The following is a 16,498-nucleotide window of genomic DNA, read 5'->3' on the forward strand; positions in this document are numbered from 1 at the left end:
TTACAGTTCTGGCAAAAATGGCCTTACAGTACAGGAAAAACCTGCATAAGGGCACACCAAGGCCTCTTTTCGCTGCAGCTTAGTAATAAGGCTCCAATGTCTGTAGTATAAATCCTTTGCATATTGGGCCCATAGATTTTACAAACTTGTAAATGCGTATCTCTTGGCGTATTAAAATGATGAATAGGTTTGTCTCAGACTAATTATATCTCTCACTAATTATTTTAGGTTTGATGGCATGATCTCATATTGCTTACCTCTTAATAATTACAGATAACTTACATGGAGTCCCATTTTAAATACACATTCTCAATTCTGGTGGTAGTTTAGAAAAGGATGTGCAGACGTAGAGCCTTACCTAAATACTGTACCTACAGACATGCATATGCATTTGCCAGTAGACATGGTGGGAGCAGCCATTACATGTGAAAGTTGGTATTTCACAGCTTACAAATGTAAACAACTTACACATGTAAGTACTGGCACTTTCCTATATGTGCATATGCTGCTAATTAAACACAGAGGCCACAATATTTATTTATTACCAATTTGGATGGGGGAATTTTACATTCACCCACATAAATGCTAGTATTCTGTAATCTTAGTGAGTAAATGGTACTTACAATTAGAAGCCAAGATCATAGAATTATGGGAAAATATTTATGTATCCATACAAACTATGGGGTATTTTTACCAAGGTGTACTAACAGATCACGGGCCCTGTTTACTAAGTCGCGCTAGAGGCGCGTCAGTACTTTAAGCATACGCTGTGTAGGCACCCACAATATTCCTATGAGCGCCTACACAGTTAGCGCACGCTAATTTTGTGCATGCGCTAAAAACGCTAGCTCACCTTAGTAAACAGAGCCCTTAGCGTGCACTAAATGATAACATGCCCATAGGAATATAATGGACATCTTATTTAGCGCATGTTAATCATTAGAGTGTGCTAAATCCATTAGTGCATCTTAATAAAAAGGACCCCTAAATGCATGTACATGAATCCATGCCGCTTGAAAATACTCTGACAAAACATCCTTCTAGGGAAAATAGATTATGTGTTTTCTTCTCTGCCTTACCCTTTCACCCTGAGTTCCAGGCACACCGTTTGTTCCTGGTTCACCGTTAGTTCCTCTTTTACCTTCTTCACCAGGAGGACCAGCTGCTCCAGGAGAACCTGCTTCACCCTAACAAGGGTAGAAAGCACATTAAAATATGCTTCATTAAACCAACAGAATAGTCTATTTTTCAAGAAAATCTTGGTTCAGAAAATTACTTACACGCTCCCCCTTTGGTCCTACATCTCCTTTTCCACCATCCTTGCCAGGTTCACCCTAAGTAGAACAGAGTTTTGTCATGTAAGATGTGACAAATTAAATATTGCTTTCAAGCAGTTTAATTGGTTATATGGAGAATATTTTTCATTAAACATTTTCTGTTATTAAACGGAACCTTTTTTGTGGAGCTAAGGAAAAATACATCTCCAAACCAAGCAAATGTGATCTTAAAATAGGAATTATCTGCTCTGAACAAGACACTCCTTGAATCTGAGTTCCCTGCCTTGGATACAGGCTACAAAGAAGTCTAGGCAAAGCATTACAGCAATGACACATTGCAGATGCTCACAGTTATCAAGGATTTTCACCAAGGACTAAAAATGGGAACATTTCATTCGTAAAGTTAGAGGCATATGCTGAAAGGTGCATATTTTATTGTGTACTTTATTGGGAATTTTGCATACTATTATTCTAAACATGCAAATAAGCTATGTAACAAAATTACATGCAAATATTCATTATGAATTTTTTCATAGAAAAGGTATCCACACCCCAATGAACTGAAGTTTTTTTTTTTTTTGGCAAAAATGGACTGCAAGCTCATTTCATGCATTTTGGACCCACATTCTTTGTTAAAGAGCTTCTTTGTCTGATTTTGCATTGCAGTAGATACTCTTAGCTAATCAGTCTCCTAAGAGTTCATGCATCATTCTTTTTCAAATCTTCATGCTTCTTCCAGAAAAAAATATTTTGTATGGTTGTACTTTCTTGGCCTCTGTAAATTTATAAACATTTAAGTGTGATAAATAGAAAGTAATAAGGAAACAGTTTTGTTGACTTACATTTCCACCTCTTTGTCCAGGAACACCATTAGTACCAGAAGGTCCAGGAGGGCCACGGGCCCCACTTAAACCAGGAGCACCAGGCACACCAGCAGGACCCTGGTAGAAGAAACAACATAGTAATAAATAATGGCATTAGAGGTGCTTAAATAATTTAAGGCAAAAATTGAACCAGATGAATTTCAATTTGGTTCAAGTGTGATGCATGTTTTCAATATCCCCCAAACTGTTTATTGAATTTCCACAGTGAATTTGGGGGAAATCTGCTGTAGAATTGACATTTTGCAGATCTCTGCATCAAATGGCTACATAAAAAAAAAAAATCTGTTTTCAAAGTTAATGACATATTTCCAGTGTGTTTCTTGTAGCAAAAAAGGTGCTGGTACTCAAATGTCAGGCCACCCTTCAGGGATGAGGTGATCACTGAGGGACTCACCCCACAATAGCCAGGACCCCTGCAACCAGTCACAGAATCTATGACAAGGCAGAATTGGTGTGTAGAGCCTGAGCTCTTTCATTAAAACTTGGGGACCATGGGCCAATTTCAGCACACAATGGAAAAGGTGCCGGCACTCAGTACCCCCAAGCACCCCCTCAAAAAAAGCCCTGCATATTTCTATACAGCTCTCCTCCAAAGGCCCCACACAGTTTACAACATAATTTCAATAACAATTACATCAGCATAAAAACTAGAATGCCGTCAATATAAAACACAATAGACTCCATTTATTTAAGTGTGTTAAGCATTTAGGGAACAACTCTAAAACAGGATGCCTGGACTTAGGTACCCGGAGTGTGGTCAGGAGACTATTCTATAAAGGAATGTAGGCCACTATGTTCTTTTATGAAATACTAGTGTAACTGTATAATCACCTAACATTTAGGTGCAAACACACTAGCCATAGAGGTAGTTTAAGTGAAAACGCACAAGTACCACAGCCACACATATAACTTACAGTATTTTGTAAGCTATGTGCATAAGTGGAAGCTCCACTTATGTCTCAACCATGATCTGCCCCTGTATATACCCCCTTATATTTATGCACTTTGCATGTTACATGCATTGGTACAGAATAGTGCTTAGGTGGCACCCTAGCATTTACACATATAAGTGTGCAAAAAGTGTGTAAACACTAAGCACCCTGTTTACTATCCCACACTAGCTAAAATTAGCACATGCTAAACGCTAGAGTTGCCTATATGCTCCTATAGGTGAATTAGTGTTTAGCGCGTGCTAATCATTAGCATGCGCTGAAAAGGCTAATGGGCCCTTAACATTGCTTAGTAAACAGGGCCCTAATACACTAAACATTTACATGTGTAACACGCATGTAAACGTTAGCACCTAGGTTATAGAATTGCACCATAGCTGTATGCTAATTCTCACATGAACTCAAAAGTGTGGGCTGTGGCAAAGCCTTACACTTTAACATGTGATACATTATCACACGTTAATTGGGATAATGTGGAGCAGTTAAAAGCCATTTCAGTAGGTGTATTCACATTATCTACACTTTAGTTTGCATGCATGATGCAAATTGTTTCTGTGTTAACTATATGTGAAGATTCTGAACCCACCAACAGTTAATATACAGGCTTTGTAGTTCCTGTACATTAATTTTTGCCATTAAAGTACAGTAACTGCAAATTTTAACACACTTTAGTAATACGGTCACAATAGTCCCTATTGGAAAACCTATTATCAGCCAAAGCTTGCCTAAAACTTGATCTTCCTAAACCTCTCGTCTCATAGAGGGGTAAAAAAAGACATTGCAAATGCAATATCTACAGTGATAAGCAAATATAAAAAATATAAAATAAGTACAAATTTCAAACAGGAAAATATTCACCTGTAAACAATAATAGAACTGTTTTTCCCCTTAAACTCAATAATATTTCAAATGAGACTAAGGTTCAAGTCACACATTTTGAGACTGGAAATGAAGTTGAGGTGACTAGTTATTGAGGTAGACCAGCCGATCGATAGATAGTTATATAGCTAGATATAGATATATAGATGAATTGACAGATAGATTAGCTTTGCTACTCAGAGGCTCTGTGGGAGACCAATAGGAGCAAATAGGATGAAAAGGACTATTTAATGAGGCATTTAGAGTTTGATGTTCTCCAAAGCAAAGTCTCCCCAGTGATTGATGAAGGACTCCCAATGGCATAAAATCTTGGAAAACCAACAGTGTCTGGCAGAAATCATCTACTCCCTACACTATGCTTTCATCCTCCATAAGGTTCCCATGCTATTGATACAGAAAAGCGGTATATCAAGTCTCATCCTCTTTCCCTTTCCTTTCCTATATCAAATCCATGACCCTTATCAGTCTTTTTTGTTACATTGTTTATTTTTACTTTGAGCATTCTACTTTTACTTCTTTGTCCATTGTGCTTGGTTTAACTGTAATTTGGAGCAATGGAACACTTCTTTGTTTGGAAACCGATCTCCAGCCCTACCACATGCCTCTGTAATTATTGATGCTGGTTTGGGCAAACTATTGATAAGGTCATGGTCCTGATAGCCCTTTCTAGTTGGAGGGGACAAACCATGCCCTTTAGCTCTCTAGTGGCTGATGGTGTGTGGGGCAAAATAATCAGGCCACAGCCTTGCTGGCATACCCCATTTCTAACCTTCTAATGTCTGGATTTATTTTCACTTTTCTTTTCTTATGAACAGCCCCTCTCATAAGATTGGTATACAGTGGTTTAGGCGTGCCACCAAAGAATGAATTAATATATTCATTGGTGAAGGTAAAGCGGTGCCTCCAGTACAGGGTATAGTTGTGTGTTCTGCTTTCATTCCAGCTTTGCATCTGCTGCCTTCAGATTTGTCAGTGACGCATCTTTTTTTTCAATCAGTTTTGTCAGAATATGTCCATGCATTGCAGTTAGGAACAGCAAGAGAAAAGGAGGCTCTAGGAGGTAGCAGGAAAAACCTTACCCTGTCCAGAGGCTCAGAAGTCCTCAGAGGTGGGGGACATATTTTAATACAGAAATATATTACTTCTTGAATTTTTCTTTGGTTTGGTGCATGTGCATGAATGATGAGTCTGAGTGCAGGAGTGCAAATATATGAGCCCCTGCTCTCTACAGCAAAATTTTGCCAGTTGTCAGAAAGTTTTGCCTGGGGAGTTTCAGGGGTATCAATGACTGACATAAAAGTATCTAGATATATTTATCCTTATAACTTTAATTACTATATTCTGCAGTTTGACTTCTCTGATGAAGTCCAATTAATATTTAGTTAGAGTTATTTGAATCACTTTACCTGTTTATTTGTGTCTTTGGTTGATATGCATATTGTATGCACTTGAGAATAATTGAATAGGGAAATTTGGGAGAAGAAGGACACGTGTGGATATTATGATGGAATAGTTGGGCTTTAGATAGGTAATGTCTTTGCTGCTTTTAAACAGACAACTGCCATGATGTGCTACCGCAGAACTGTCTGTTTCTATTTATAAGTACTGCAAAATGGCTCCAACACAGGGCTATTTTGCTGCTTCTCATGAATTTTGTTCTATCACATTTTAATGGAATTGGATAGAGTGAAAGGAAATAATGTGACATACACAGTTTTCTAACTTTCCATGGGAGGAATAAAAAATAAAGATGAAGTTTTCCTTTCCACAGGAAAAGATTAGGGCTTTAAAAAGAATGATCCAACTGTGAAGCACTGGAACAAGTCTCCTGGGTTGGTGGCAGAATCTCCATCATGATCTGGTCTAACTAGATCCTGCTTGGAGGCAGATGGTGAGTTAGATGATCCCTCCAAACATCTTCCAGTCCTACCTTTATATGATTCTATGAGGCTTTATGACTTAATCCTGATCTGAGATTAAATAAATATATTGTTGAAGGGGAGCGGCAGGAAATTACCAGTTGAGTGGAGGAGGTTGATTGGACTGGGATAATAGAGTGTACAGGTAGGTCCCATCTCCCACACACTACAAATATAATTTTGTCCCTTATGAATAACTCCATGAGCATTTCAAAATGTTGCAAATTGTGGCCATTCATTGGAGGAATAGCCTAATGGTTAGTCAAGCAGTTGGGAAATTGGGTTCAATTCTCACTGTAGCTCTGTGTGACTCTGGGCAAGTCATTTAACCATCCATTGCCCTAGGTACAAAATAAGTACCAATATATAATATGTAAACTTCTTTGAATGTAAGCATAGAAAAGTGGTATATCAAATCCCATCCCCCTTCTCTTAGGATACCAAATACTGGAGAAAATAAAATATTTTATGTTTTTTTGGAAGAAGAGATTACATGTTTTGGCATTTTGATACAAGTTTTCCTCACCATCTAAAGAGATTACACTAGAACAAAGAAAATGTAATACTATCAAGGTAGTAATATTTGGAGTACTTACAACTTCTCCCTTGCCACCTGGACCTCCATCTCTGCCAGAGGGACCCTGGAAATGATCATAGAACAGTGATGAGCATGCCATATATTACAGCCATTAAATACTCACTTACTGTTAGACACTGTCTGTGCAACTTACAGGAGGGCCAGTAGCACCAGCATGGCCTTGAGGACCAGGTTCTCCTCTACCACCTGGAGCTCCATCAGAGCCTTTGGAACCAGGAGAACCAGGTTCACCCTAAGCACAAAACAAATATTATCAGCACAATCAAAATAACTACAACAAAGTTAATGCATGTCAAAGATGCATTTCTTTATTTTTCTTTTAAACATTCTAATACATTTTAATTTCTCAGTACATTAGCTGAATTTGTTTTCGAATAGGCCACTTACCCCAAATTCTATACACGGCGATTAATGTTGCGCGTGCAAATAAACACGCATAGCCGATTAGTGTGCACAACGTAATTGATTAATGAGCCAATCAGCATAAAACATTAGCTGCTAACAACCAATTTTTGGTGTTAATTGGCATTAATTGGGAGTTACATGCTGCATATTATATTCTATAACTCTGTGCGTGGAACTCCTATGGCACAGATTCTTTATAGAATAATGGCAGTGGCGTACCAAGGGGGGGCGGTGGGGGCGGGTGCACGCTGCTGGGGGGTGCCACGGCGCGTGCCTGCTCCTCCGAGTTCGTTAAACTTTGTTCATTCGCTGCAGCTCCCTCTGCCCCGGAACAGGTTACTTCCTGTTCCGGGGCAGAGGGAGCTGCAGCGAACAAATGAAGTTTAGCGAACTCGGAGGAGCAGGCGCGCGCCGCGGCCCCCCCCCCAGCGGCGTGCACCCGGGGGGGATTGTCATCTAGCGGGGGGGGGGGGGGCGCATCGGCTTTTGGTCCCATTTATAGAATCCTGTCCTTAGTGTGTCAATGAACATTTATCTTACATTAGAAATCTTAAATGATGTCTCAGAATTGTTCAAGTATCTAATTAAGAGGGAAGTGATCAAGCTGCGCTACGGTTCTAATGTGTGTTATTTGCCCCTTAATGCATGGTAAAGGGCACTAATGCAAGTTAGATTATCATAACACAGTGTTAGTGAAGTCACTGCAGTGTAAAAAGATTAATGAGATGCAATGCATGCAAAACACCTCATTATTATGGAAATTCTATAACGTGGCTTGTGGTGAACATGGCAAGTTGCATTATAGCTAGAAAAATAACTCAGGCCACAAAGCTGCAACCTAATGCTCTTGGGTTGCATCATTAAGGGGCTAGGCAAAGTTACCCGATCCTCCCTAAGCTCAAATTCCCTCTTGAGGCCCCCCTCTCAATTCAATTCCACAAATACAAACCTCTTGAACCTTAAGGTTCCCCCCCCCCCCACCAACCTTAAGGGCTCCCAAGCAGTGCCGTAGCAAGGGTGCCTGACACCTGGGGCGGGTCGCCGCTGCGCACCCCCCCCCCCCCCGGTTGCAGGGCACGGCGCACCCCCCTCCGGAGCACAACCCCACCCGAAATGCACCCTGCCCTCCCGAAACGCACCCTTACCTTGCAGTGGAGGGCAGACGGGAGGGCCGATCCGCCCCCAGTGCACGTCACTGGGAGCTGCGTCGGCTCTGCTGCTTCCCTGCTTTCTCTGCCCTGGAACAAGAAGTAACCTGTTCCAGGGCAGAAAGAGCAGGGAACCAGTGAGCCGACACCCCCCTTAGCGGCGTGCACCCGGGGTGGACCACCCCACCGTCCCCCCTTCCTACGCCACTGCCCCCAAGTATAGATTATCCACCTAGAAGAAACCAGCTCTACTGGAATAGCCTTTAAGTCATAATTTCCCCTGCCCTGCAAGACCCCTCACCCTGCCAAAGACTCCCAAAGCCTATCATCCAATATAGCTGGTATTTAGTGGAGTCAGGCAGGAGAAATCCCCAGTCATACCCTAGCTGGCACCAGATTCAAAATGACACCGGCGACCCCTAGCAGTAGTCTCATGGACCATCACCAGGGGTCATGTTTCGGTATAAGGTTGATCAGAAGTAGAATTATGCGTACACCAAGGAAGTCAAGAATCTGAAGTACTGAGATACCACAGGTTGGTGGCTTCTATGGTAAATCAAGGTACAGCAAAAGCCTGACTTTTAGCTCACCATAATAACTTGCCCCCTAAATGGTTTACTTAATTTTATATATTTAGGATGCATAATGCCATTATAGACAACAAGCCAGCAGATTGGTAGCAAGAAGGATTCAATTTTATTCACTACATAAAAGCTAGTACATGTAAAACTCAGATGCCCGACAGGGCCATGTTTCACCTGATTAAGGGCTGTGTCGGGATCTTCATAAAAACAAAAGGTATGATCTAACTATATCACCTGATGCTAGAGGGTTTTCTCCAGTGTGTAAGCAGCTTGTAGGGAATCTGATGCCCCATGAATTTAGGTTATACCTAGAACCCATTATTCTTGGAAGCATACAAAAAATAGTGGTTATTAATGCCAGCCTTTATATGCCAGTATTTAACTAAGATCCTTGGGTAGATTTCCAAGTAATAGTTGAGTTTTGCAACAGTTATCCATGTGGAGGTCAATTCTATAAAGGTGCTTAGATGTTGCCTATCTACAGTCTATGCTATAAAGAAAGCAGGCACCTACTTTCTTTCATAGAACATTAGTATAACCAAGTACATACATATACATGTCTTTAGGCACGAGCACCTATACTAGCTATAGAACTGGTATAAATTCTTGTGCCTTGATTCAGGAGATACATATATAACTTAAAGGGCACTGTTTACTAAGCTGCACTATAGGTAAGCTAGCATTTCGGGGGGGGGGGGGGCTTTTACAAAGTGGAACTACCAGCAGCAGTGGTAATCGGATAATGCCACGCACTGCCCAATTACTGCCACCTCAATGTGTTGCGGTAAGTGTTCTCACCCGAAATAGGCACACAGCAAGTGCTTCACTTGCTGCATGTCCATTTTCTTTAAAAAAACTCCTTCCTTTTACCCTCTGCAGTAAAAGGGGGTCTTGGTGTGCGTCAAAAACACACGCCGATGCCAGCACAGGCCCTCTTTTGCCACATCTTCGTAAAAGGCACCAAAAATTAGCAGACACTAATGCTATAGACACCCATAGGTGTCTCTACCATTAGCATGCACTAATTTTTAGCACATGCTAAAAATGCTAGTGCACCATAGTAAACAGGGCCCATAGTATTCTATGAGTTACATGCATAAATGTGTGCCAAGCCCACACTCCACCCAGTCTCCACCCATGTGAATGTTGACTTGCAATGTGTGAAGTATGGAAGATATGTGCGTGCTTGTAGAATACAGCATAGCCAAATTATTGTCATTTATGCACATTATGTATTCACATATGCACATAAATTATAGGAATATTGGCACCGAAACACATATTTGCCACCTAATTTTAGGAGGTCCCTTATAGAGTTACCTCCATAGAACCCAAATGTAATTTTTCCCCCAGACATACATGCAGTCTAGAAGGAAATAAATAGTCTTGTTTATTCCACTTGGATCAGCATTATGTGCACACCAATTCGGAATTTAATGCAGGATGCCTGAGCATGTCCCAAGGTAAGCCATCTGAAGCTGTGGTAAGCGCATGCTAGTGTTTATCACAGCTTAGTAAATGGGTTCCTTTATTTCCAAAAATTGTTTTTTGTCTCTCTAGTTAATTATATGCAATCTAAAGAAGCAGTGGCCTTGTGTTCTTTTAATAAAAAATGAGCTACATGTGTGGGAGGGGATTAATGTGCTAAGACAGCCTTCATTGTTTTTTCTTTCCTTTATGTCTTACATATTCTCTTTAATAGGTTATGAAGTGAAACTTCAAATACCTTATGGCCTGGGCCACCAGGGAAACCTGCAGTACCGGGAGAGCCAGAGGGACCCTTAAGGAAAAAGGAAAAATTATTAGTCGAAGTCAGGAGGTTAGACAATTGAGGAATCATGATATGCTACAAAAAAAAAAAAAAAGACAAATGTCCTTAAAATATATTGATAATGAGTGCAAAGGGTTGATACAATAATACTCATCCTAATAGTTTGGATTATATCTTAAAATATTTTAGACAGGCTCTAAATGCCCTATACACTTTAACATCTTATAATAGCTTATGGAGTGGCCTAGTGGTTAGGGTGGTGGACTTTGGTTCTGGGGAAATGAGGAACTGAGTTCAATACCCACTTCAGGCACCAGCAGCTCCTTGTGACTCTGGGCAAGTCACTTAACCCTTCATTGCCCCAGGGACAAATAAGTACCTGTATACAATATGTAAGCCACATTGAGCCTGCCATGAGTGGGAAAGCATGGGGTACAAATGTAACAAAAAAAAAAGTGAACACACAGCCACATTTGATGTAAACAGGCTGGCAGAAAAATCTGATGCTTGCTGCATAAAATATTCAAGGTGGAGAGGGCATAATGAGAATGCCATTATTCATATTTTATTATAGTTTGGTAGATTTTAGCATATGGAAATAAAATTATTTGGTCTCTGAGGGCTACTTTTTACCAAGCTGCATTAAAAGGGGGCCTGCAGTAGCAGCAGCACAAGATTTTGATACACGCCGAGACTCCATTTTACTGCAGCGGGTAAAAGGCTGGGTTTTTTTAAAAAAGGAAATCACAGGGATTAGCATGCATTCATTTCCGGCAGAAGCCCTTACCGCCACCTATGTAGGTGACGGTAAGAGCTCCTGTGCTAACCCAGAGGTAACCGAGCAGCATGTGGCGCTGCCTGATTACTGCCAGGTAAGCTCCAGCAATACAAAAATACAAAATATTTTTGTAGCACCAGAAATGGTGTACACTGGGGGTGGGAACTACTGTTGGGCACCTGCAGTAGCCCATTAATAGTTCCAAACTGGTGTGCGACAAGCCCAATGGTGCACAGTAAGCCCTTTGTAAAAGGGCCCCTAAATGAGACAATTTGGACTTGTGTTGCGGGAATTTGCCTGACTCATAATTTAAATCTGTAACCATTCAAGTAGTGGTTCTCAAGTCTGGTCCCTCCAAACCCCATACTTTATTATTATTAGTTTTGCCCTACCCTATCTTGCTGCTCCTTTGGGTTTCTAACTCATTAGGCACCTGGACGATACAACATGAGTCTTTGTTAGAAATACTCATGTATTTTCTCCTATTTCATAACATCCCTCATCTTCATTTGACCAAGCCTTTCTAGTGATGGTTTTCATCTGAAGGTTATGCACCAGTCTTCCATAATCCTGCAATTATGTGCTCTAAATCTAGCCACTAATTAGCTTATTTTCGAAAGGGAAGGACACCCATCTTCCGACACAAATCGGGAGATGGGCGTCCTTCTCCCGAGGTCTCCCAAATTGACATAATCTTCAACTGCTTTCCATCGCGGGGATGACCAAAGTTCACGGGGGTGTGTCGGCAGTGTACCAAAGGCGGGATGGGGGCGTGGTTAAGAGATGGGCGTCCTCGGCCGATAATGGAAAAAAGAAGGCGTCCCTCATGAGCATTTGGTCGACTTTACTTGGTCCCTTTTTTTTCACGACCAAGCCTAGAAAAAAGGTGCCCGAACTGACCAGATGACCACCAGAGGGAATCAGGGATGACCTCCCCTTACTCCCCCCAGTGGTCACCAACCCCGTCCCACTCTAAAAAATAAAAATAAAAAACATTTTTTCCAGCCTCTATGCCAGCCTCAAATGTCATACTCAGCTCCATGACAGCAGTATGCAGGTCCCTGGAGCAGCTTTTAGTGGGTGCAGTGCACTTCAGGCAGGCGGACCCAGGCCTCCCCCACCTGTTACACTTGTGGTGGTAAATGTGAGCCCTCCAAAACCCACCCAAAACCCACTGTACCCACATGTGGGTGCCCCCCTTCATCCCTAAGGGCTATGGTAGTGGTGTACAGTTGTGAGGAGTGGGTTTTAGGGGGGGTTGGGGGGGGGGGCTCAGCACCGAAGGAGCCAATATTCAGCAGCATGTAACCAGACAGTGCTGCTGAATATCCTCTCTGACCACCACAGCACTTTCCAGTTAGTGCCCAGGTGGTTAAGGGGCAGGGGTAGAATCAAGGGTTATCTAGGCACCACTGATATTCAGTGTCGGTGCCTGGATAACTAACCAGGCATGTGGGACTGCAGAAAATGTAGCTCTAAGTATACCTGGTTAGAACCTAGATAGATTCAGGGTTCTGCCAAACACCTCGATAGTCAGTGCCAGTATCTGGATAGGGACCGGGACTGAATATCAGGCGGCAGTTAGTGTTTAAAGAAATGGTGACTGCTGCCACATGAATATTGACCAGATAATTTCTAAATATTTAGGAGTTTCTTACAGGTGGGCCAGCTGCCCCAGGAGCACCATCATTACCACGGGAACCCTATGGAGAAACACAAATAGATAACTGTCAAATATTGAAATATTTATACTTTTGTTACAATTATATCTTTATAGTCATACCCTATTAATTAAGAAACTCTTTTTTATTTTATGGCTTCATTGGGCATTATACATCTAGTATATTTGTTTCAAGGCTCAAAAGTAGCAGAAACTTGATTAGATTAACAAGTATTTGAAAAATGATTTGCTGTTACATAAGAATATAAGAATAGCCATACTGGGTCATACCAATGGTCCATCTAGCCCAGTATCTTGTTTCCAACAGTGGACAAGCCAGGTCACAAGTACCTGGCAGAAACCCAGATAGAAACAATATTCCATGCCACCAATCCCAGGGCAAGCAGTGAATTCCTCATGTCTGTCTCAATAGCAGAGTATGGACATTTTCTCCAGGAACTTGTCCAAACCTTTTTACAATGCAAGACATGGCTAATCAATTGATCCTTCAATGCACAAATTGGTAGACATCATCTAAGTTGGAAAAAAGATGTTGGGTGATTCAAAATATGTAAGGTGTTTTGCAAAAGGCTCAATATAGAGCTTTTTGTAAAATATCTATCAGGCCATGAAAAATATATGTAGAAGCATGTACAGTAGATACAGTCACTTGCAACTTGCAACACATATATGTCCAAGAGGTAGATTTTACAAAATTGCACATTCAAGAGGCATCCATTAAGGAGCCATGATACAAAACAGCTTTTTTTTTTGTTACTTCTTAACATTTTTCTTTTGGGCTTTTGAAATGGTTAACACCAGACATGTACAGTAAGCATAATTCCTTCCTTCAATCACTCCTCCAAATCCTAGATCACAGTAAGTAGTTAGCTTAGAGAAAAGGTTCTTAGCCCAGTCCTTGTGACACATCCAGTCAGGTTTACAGGATGCTCACAATGGATATGCATGATATAGATTTGCATACAATGGAGGCACTGCATGCATATCAATCTCATGCATATTCATTGTAGGTATCTTGAAAACCTGACTGGCTTGGTGTGTCCTGAGGACTGGGTTGAGAACTCCTAGAGTTATGTATAATTTAGAGCAGTTGTAAATGACAAAGTTGAAATGTACTGAATTTTACATATATTTCTCTTGCAAAATAGATAATATACCAATACAGTAGCTGGCAGACTGGATAGGCCATATGGTCTTTATCTGCCTTCATTTTTCTATGTTTCTATGTAACATGTAATTAAACTCTGGAATTCATTGCCAGAGAATGTAGTCAAAGCAGTTAGCATAGCAGGGTTTAAAAAATGTTGGACAAGTTTCTAGAAGAAAAGTCCATATGCCATTATTAAGATGGACTTGGGAAAATCCACTGCTTATTCCTGCAATAAGCAGCATAAAATCTGTTTTAATCTTTTGGGATCTTGCCAGGTTCTTGTGACCTGGATTAGCCACTGTTGGAAACAGGATACTGGGCTTGATGTACCTTCATTCTGTCCCGATGTAGCGATGCTTACTGTGTGTTCTTAATCCATGCCCAGAACACTCCCCCTCGAAATATGTATATTTTGCATATATATGCATATAAGTAGTGACTTTTGTTTAAAATTATTGCTTACATATGAACGTCTATTTTCAAATATAAATAGTGCTTATCACTATTAAAATTGCCTCCTTAGTATTTCATAAAGAAACAGTTACTGCAGGATGAGATTTAGTTGTATTTTCTAAATACTTTCACTTACAGCAGGACCGGAAGAACCAGGGCGACCTCTTTCCCCAGACTGACCTCTTGGACCCTATAAACAGACAAAATAGATAAATAGATTAGATTAGACACAAGGAGATGATTCATGTATTTTAAAATATGTATCTAAAAGTCACAATGTTTTATTTTAAAAGAGGCTTCAGCTGCTGTGCAACAATCTACATTAATAGCATTTTAAGATTATTAATGAAATGCTTATTTACCATGAGTCCAGGTGATCCGTTTGCTCCAGGAGCACCAGTGTCACCCTGTTACATGGAAGAAAATATTATTAGATGAGAAAAGAGAAAGAGAAAGGAAGAGCTAGCTAATGGTACTTTCTTAAATTCTGACTGTTGAAATTTAAGAAAAGTGTGGGACAGGCACCTGGGATCTCTTAGAAAAAGGAGGAGTTAGTGGTTACTTAGGATGGGCAGACTGGATGGGCCATTTGGCCCTTATCTGCAGTCATATTTCTATGAGATCTGGCAGGTTTCTCTTGGTTCTGTATTTCTGATCCTAGCTTCACCAGAACTAAGGCTGGAATCTAGCACCATGAGCCTTTATTTACAACCACCCTGGGCATTTCCCCTTCACCCCTCCCCCCATTTCATACCCCTTCCCAAGCAACTTGAGTTGCATTTGTGATGAGTGTCCTTGGCCCAGAGTCATTTACCTGGGATCCTTCTAAAACCCTGCATTCAAATCCTAGAAACCTAGACACTAGAATTGTGAATAGCTGTGACATTCTTCCCTGGAGGGACACTGAATGTGTCTCTAAATCATTTTCAGTGCCAGCCCAGTCATGAAGTAGAAGAAGTGAGCTGGGAATCAAACTCAGATTGCTCCCCTCTTCAGTGGTCAGTACACAGCAGTGTACAGCTGGTTTACCAATGACTGTGGACATGAATGTTTGAAGTTGTTGAGCATGTGTTTACAAACATACTATGAAACATGAAAGTTACAAATGCAAGCAACACATTTTTGATACATTAAGGAGAAATATAAGCATTTGTTAAGATTTTTGAATCTCATTGGTCTTCCCATTGAAATTCAAAGATGTAATAGGGATTGGACATGGGAAATCTTAAAAATATATCCCATAACATTGCATGTCATCAAAAATAAGTGGAAAAACATGACATTTTGTAGGTTTGTGTGTGTGTGTGCCAATAATAGTGTGTATTCTTGTCAAAGAGTGTTGCATTATTTGCAAAGAATGTGCATCCTTAATGACATTGCTACTGTAATGACAAAATGGTCAAAAGAACCCAAATAAAATGAACATTCCCATAAGTGACAAGGGAAATATCAAGAAATGAAAATTTTCTGCTGTCCATCCCTATTATTTATCACTTTTGCACCTGTATATGCCTTACTTCTAATAGCTAGGACTTTATATACTAAAGTGCATTAGAAGCATATAGTAATGCATTTTTAACGCTTGTTCCTATATTTATTTATTGCATTTGTATCCCACATTTTCCCACCTATTTGCAGGCTCAATGTGGCTTACATAGTACCGTAGAGGCATTCGCCAATTCGGTAAAGAAACAAATACAGGTGATAATATGGTTGAGAAAGGAACATATGTTTCAGTTACAATCAGAATCAAGGAGAGGAAAGTTATTTAATGTTCGGTACAAGCTTTGGTTGTGATGTGTTGCAGGGTTCAGGCATCACATCACAACCAAAGCTTGTACCGAACATTAAATAACTGTCATGACAGACTTGTTCGACCTACCAACTAGAAACACATCAGAATCAACACGATCACATCTAAATGTGCACTACCCAAGCTGTAAAGGACTTAAATACAAATTGATTTACGCATCCACCTTTACTATATAAGCACACAACTGTGGAACGCATTACCAAAAGCC

The 16,498-nt window shown here is 40.6% G+C and overlaps 1 protein-coding gene across 1 annotated transcript in view; it reads right to left on the bottom strand.

The window, feature by feature from the left end:
* COL3A1 (collagen type III alpha 1 chain) overlaps window positions 1-16,498 on the bottom strand; it is a 175,763-nt gene that overhangs the window by 75,486 nt on the left and 83,779 nt on the right. Inside the window, exons 12-20 of the mRNA XM_030210643.1 lie at window positions 14,840-14,884; window positions 14,614-14,667; window positions 12,852-12,896; window positions 10,371-10,424; window positions 6,641-6,739; window positions 6,506-6,550; window positions 2,120-2,218; window positions 1,281-1,334; window positions 1,080-1,187 (exon numbers count right to left, since the gene is read on the bottom strand). Of these exons, the coding sequence (XP_030066503.1) occupies window positions 1,080-1,187; window positions 1,281-1,334; window positions 2,120-2,218; window positions 6,506-6,550; window positions 6,641-6,739; window positions 10,371-10,424; window positions 12,852-12,896; window positions 14,614-14,667; window positions 14,840-14,884 (603 nt within the window). The remainder of the gene's footprint in view (window positions 1-1,079; window positions 1,188-1,280; window positions 1,335-2,119; window positions 2,219-6,505; window positions 6,551-6,640; window positions 6,740-10,370; window positions 10,425-12,851; window positions 12,897-14,613; window positions 14,668-14,839; window positions 14,885-16,498) is intronic.

Source organism: Microcaecilia unicolor, chromosome 7 (assembly GCF_901765095.1).
Source record: "Microcaecilia unicolor chromosome 7, aMicUni1.1, whole genome shotgun sequence".
NCBI lineage: Eukaryota > Metazoa > Chordata > Amphibia > Gymnophiona > Siphonopidae > Microcaecilia > Microcaecilia unicolor.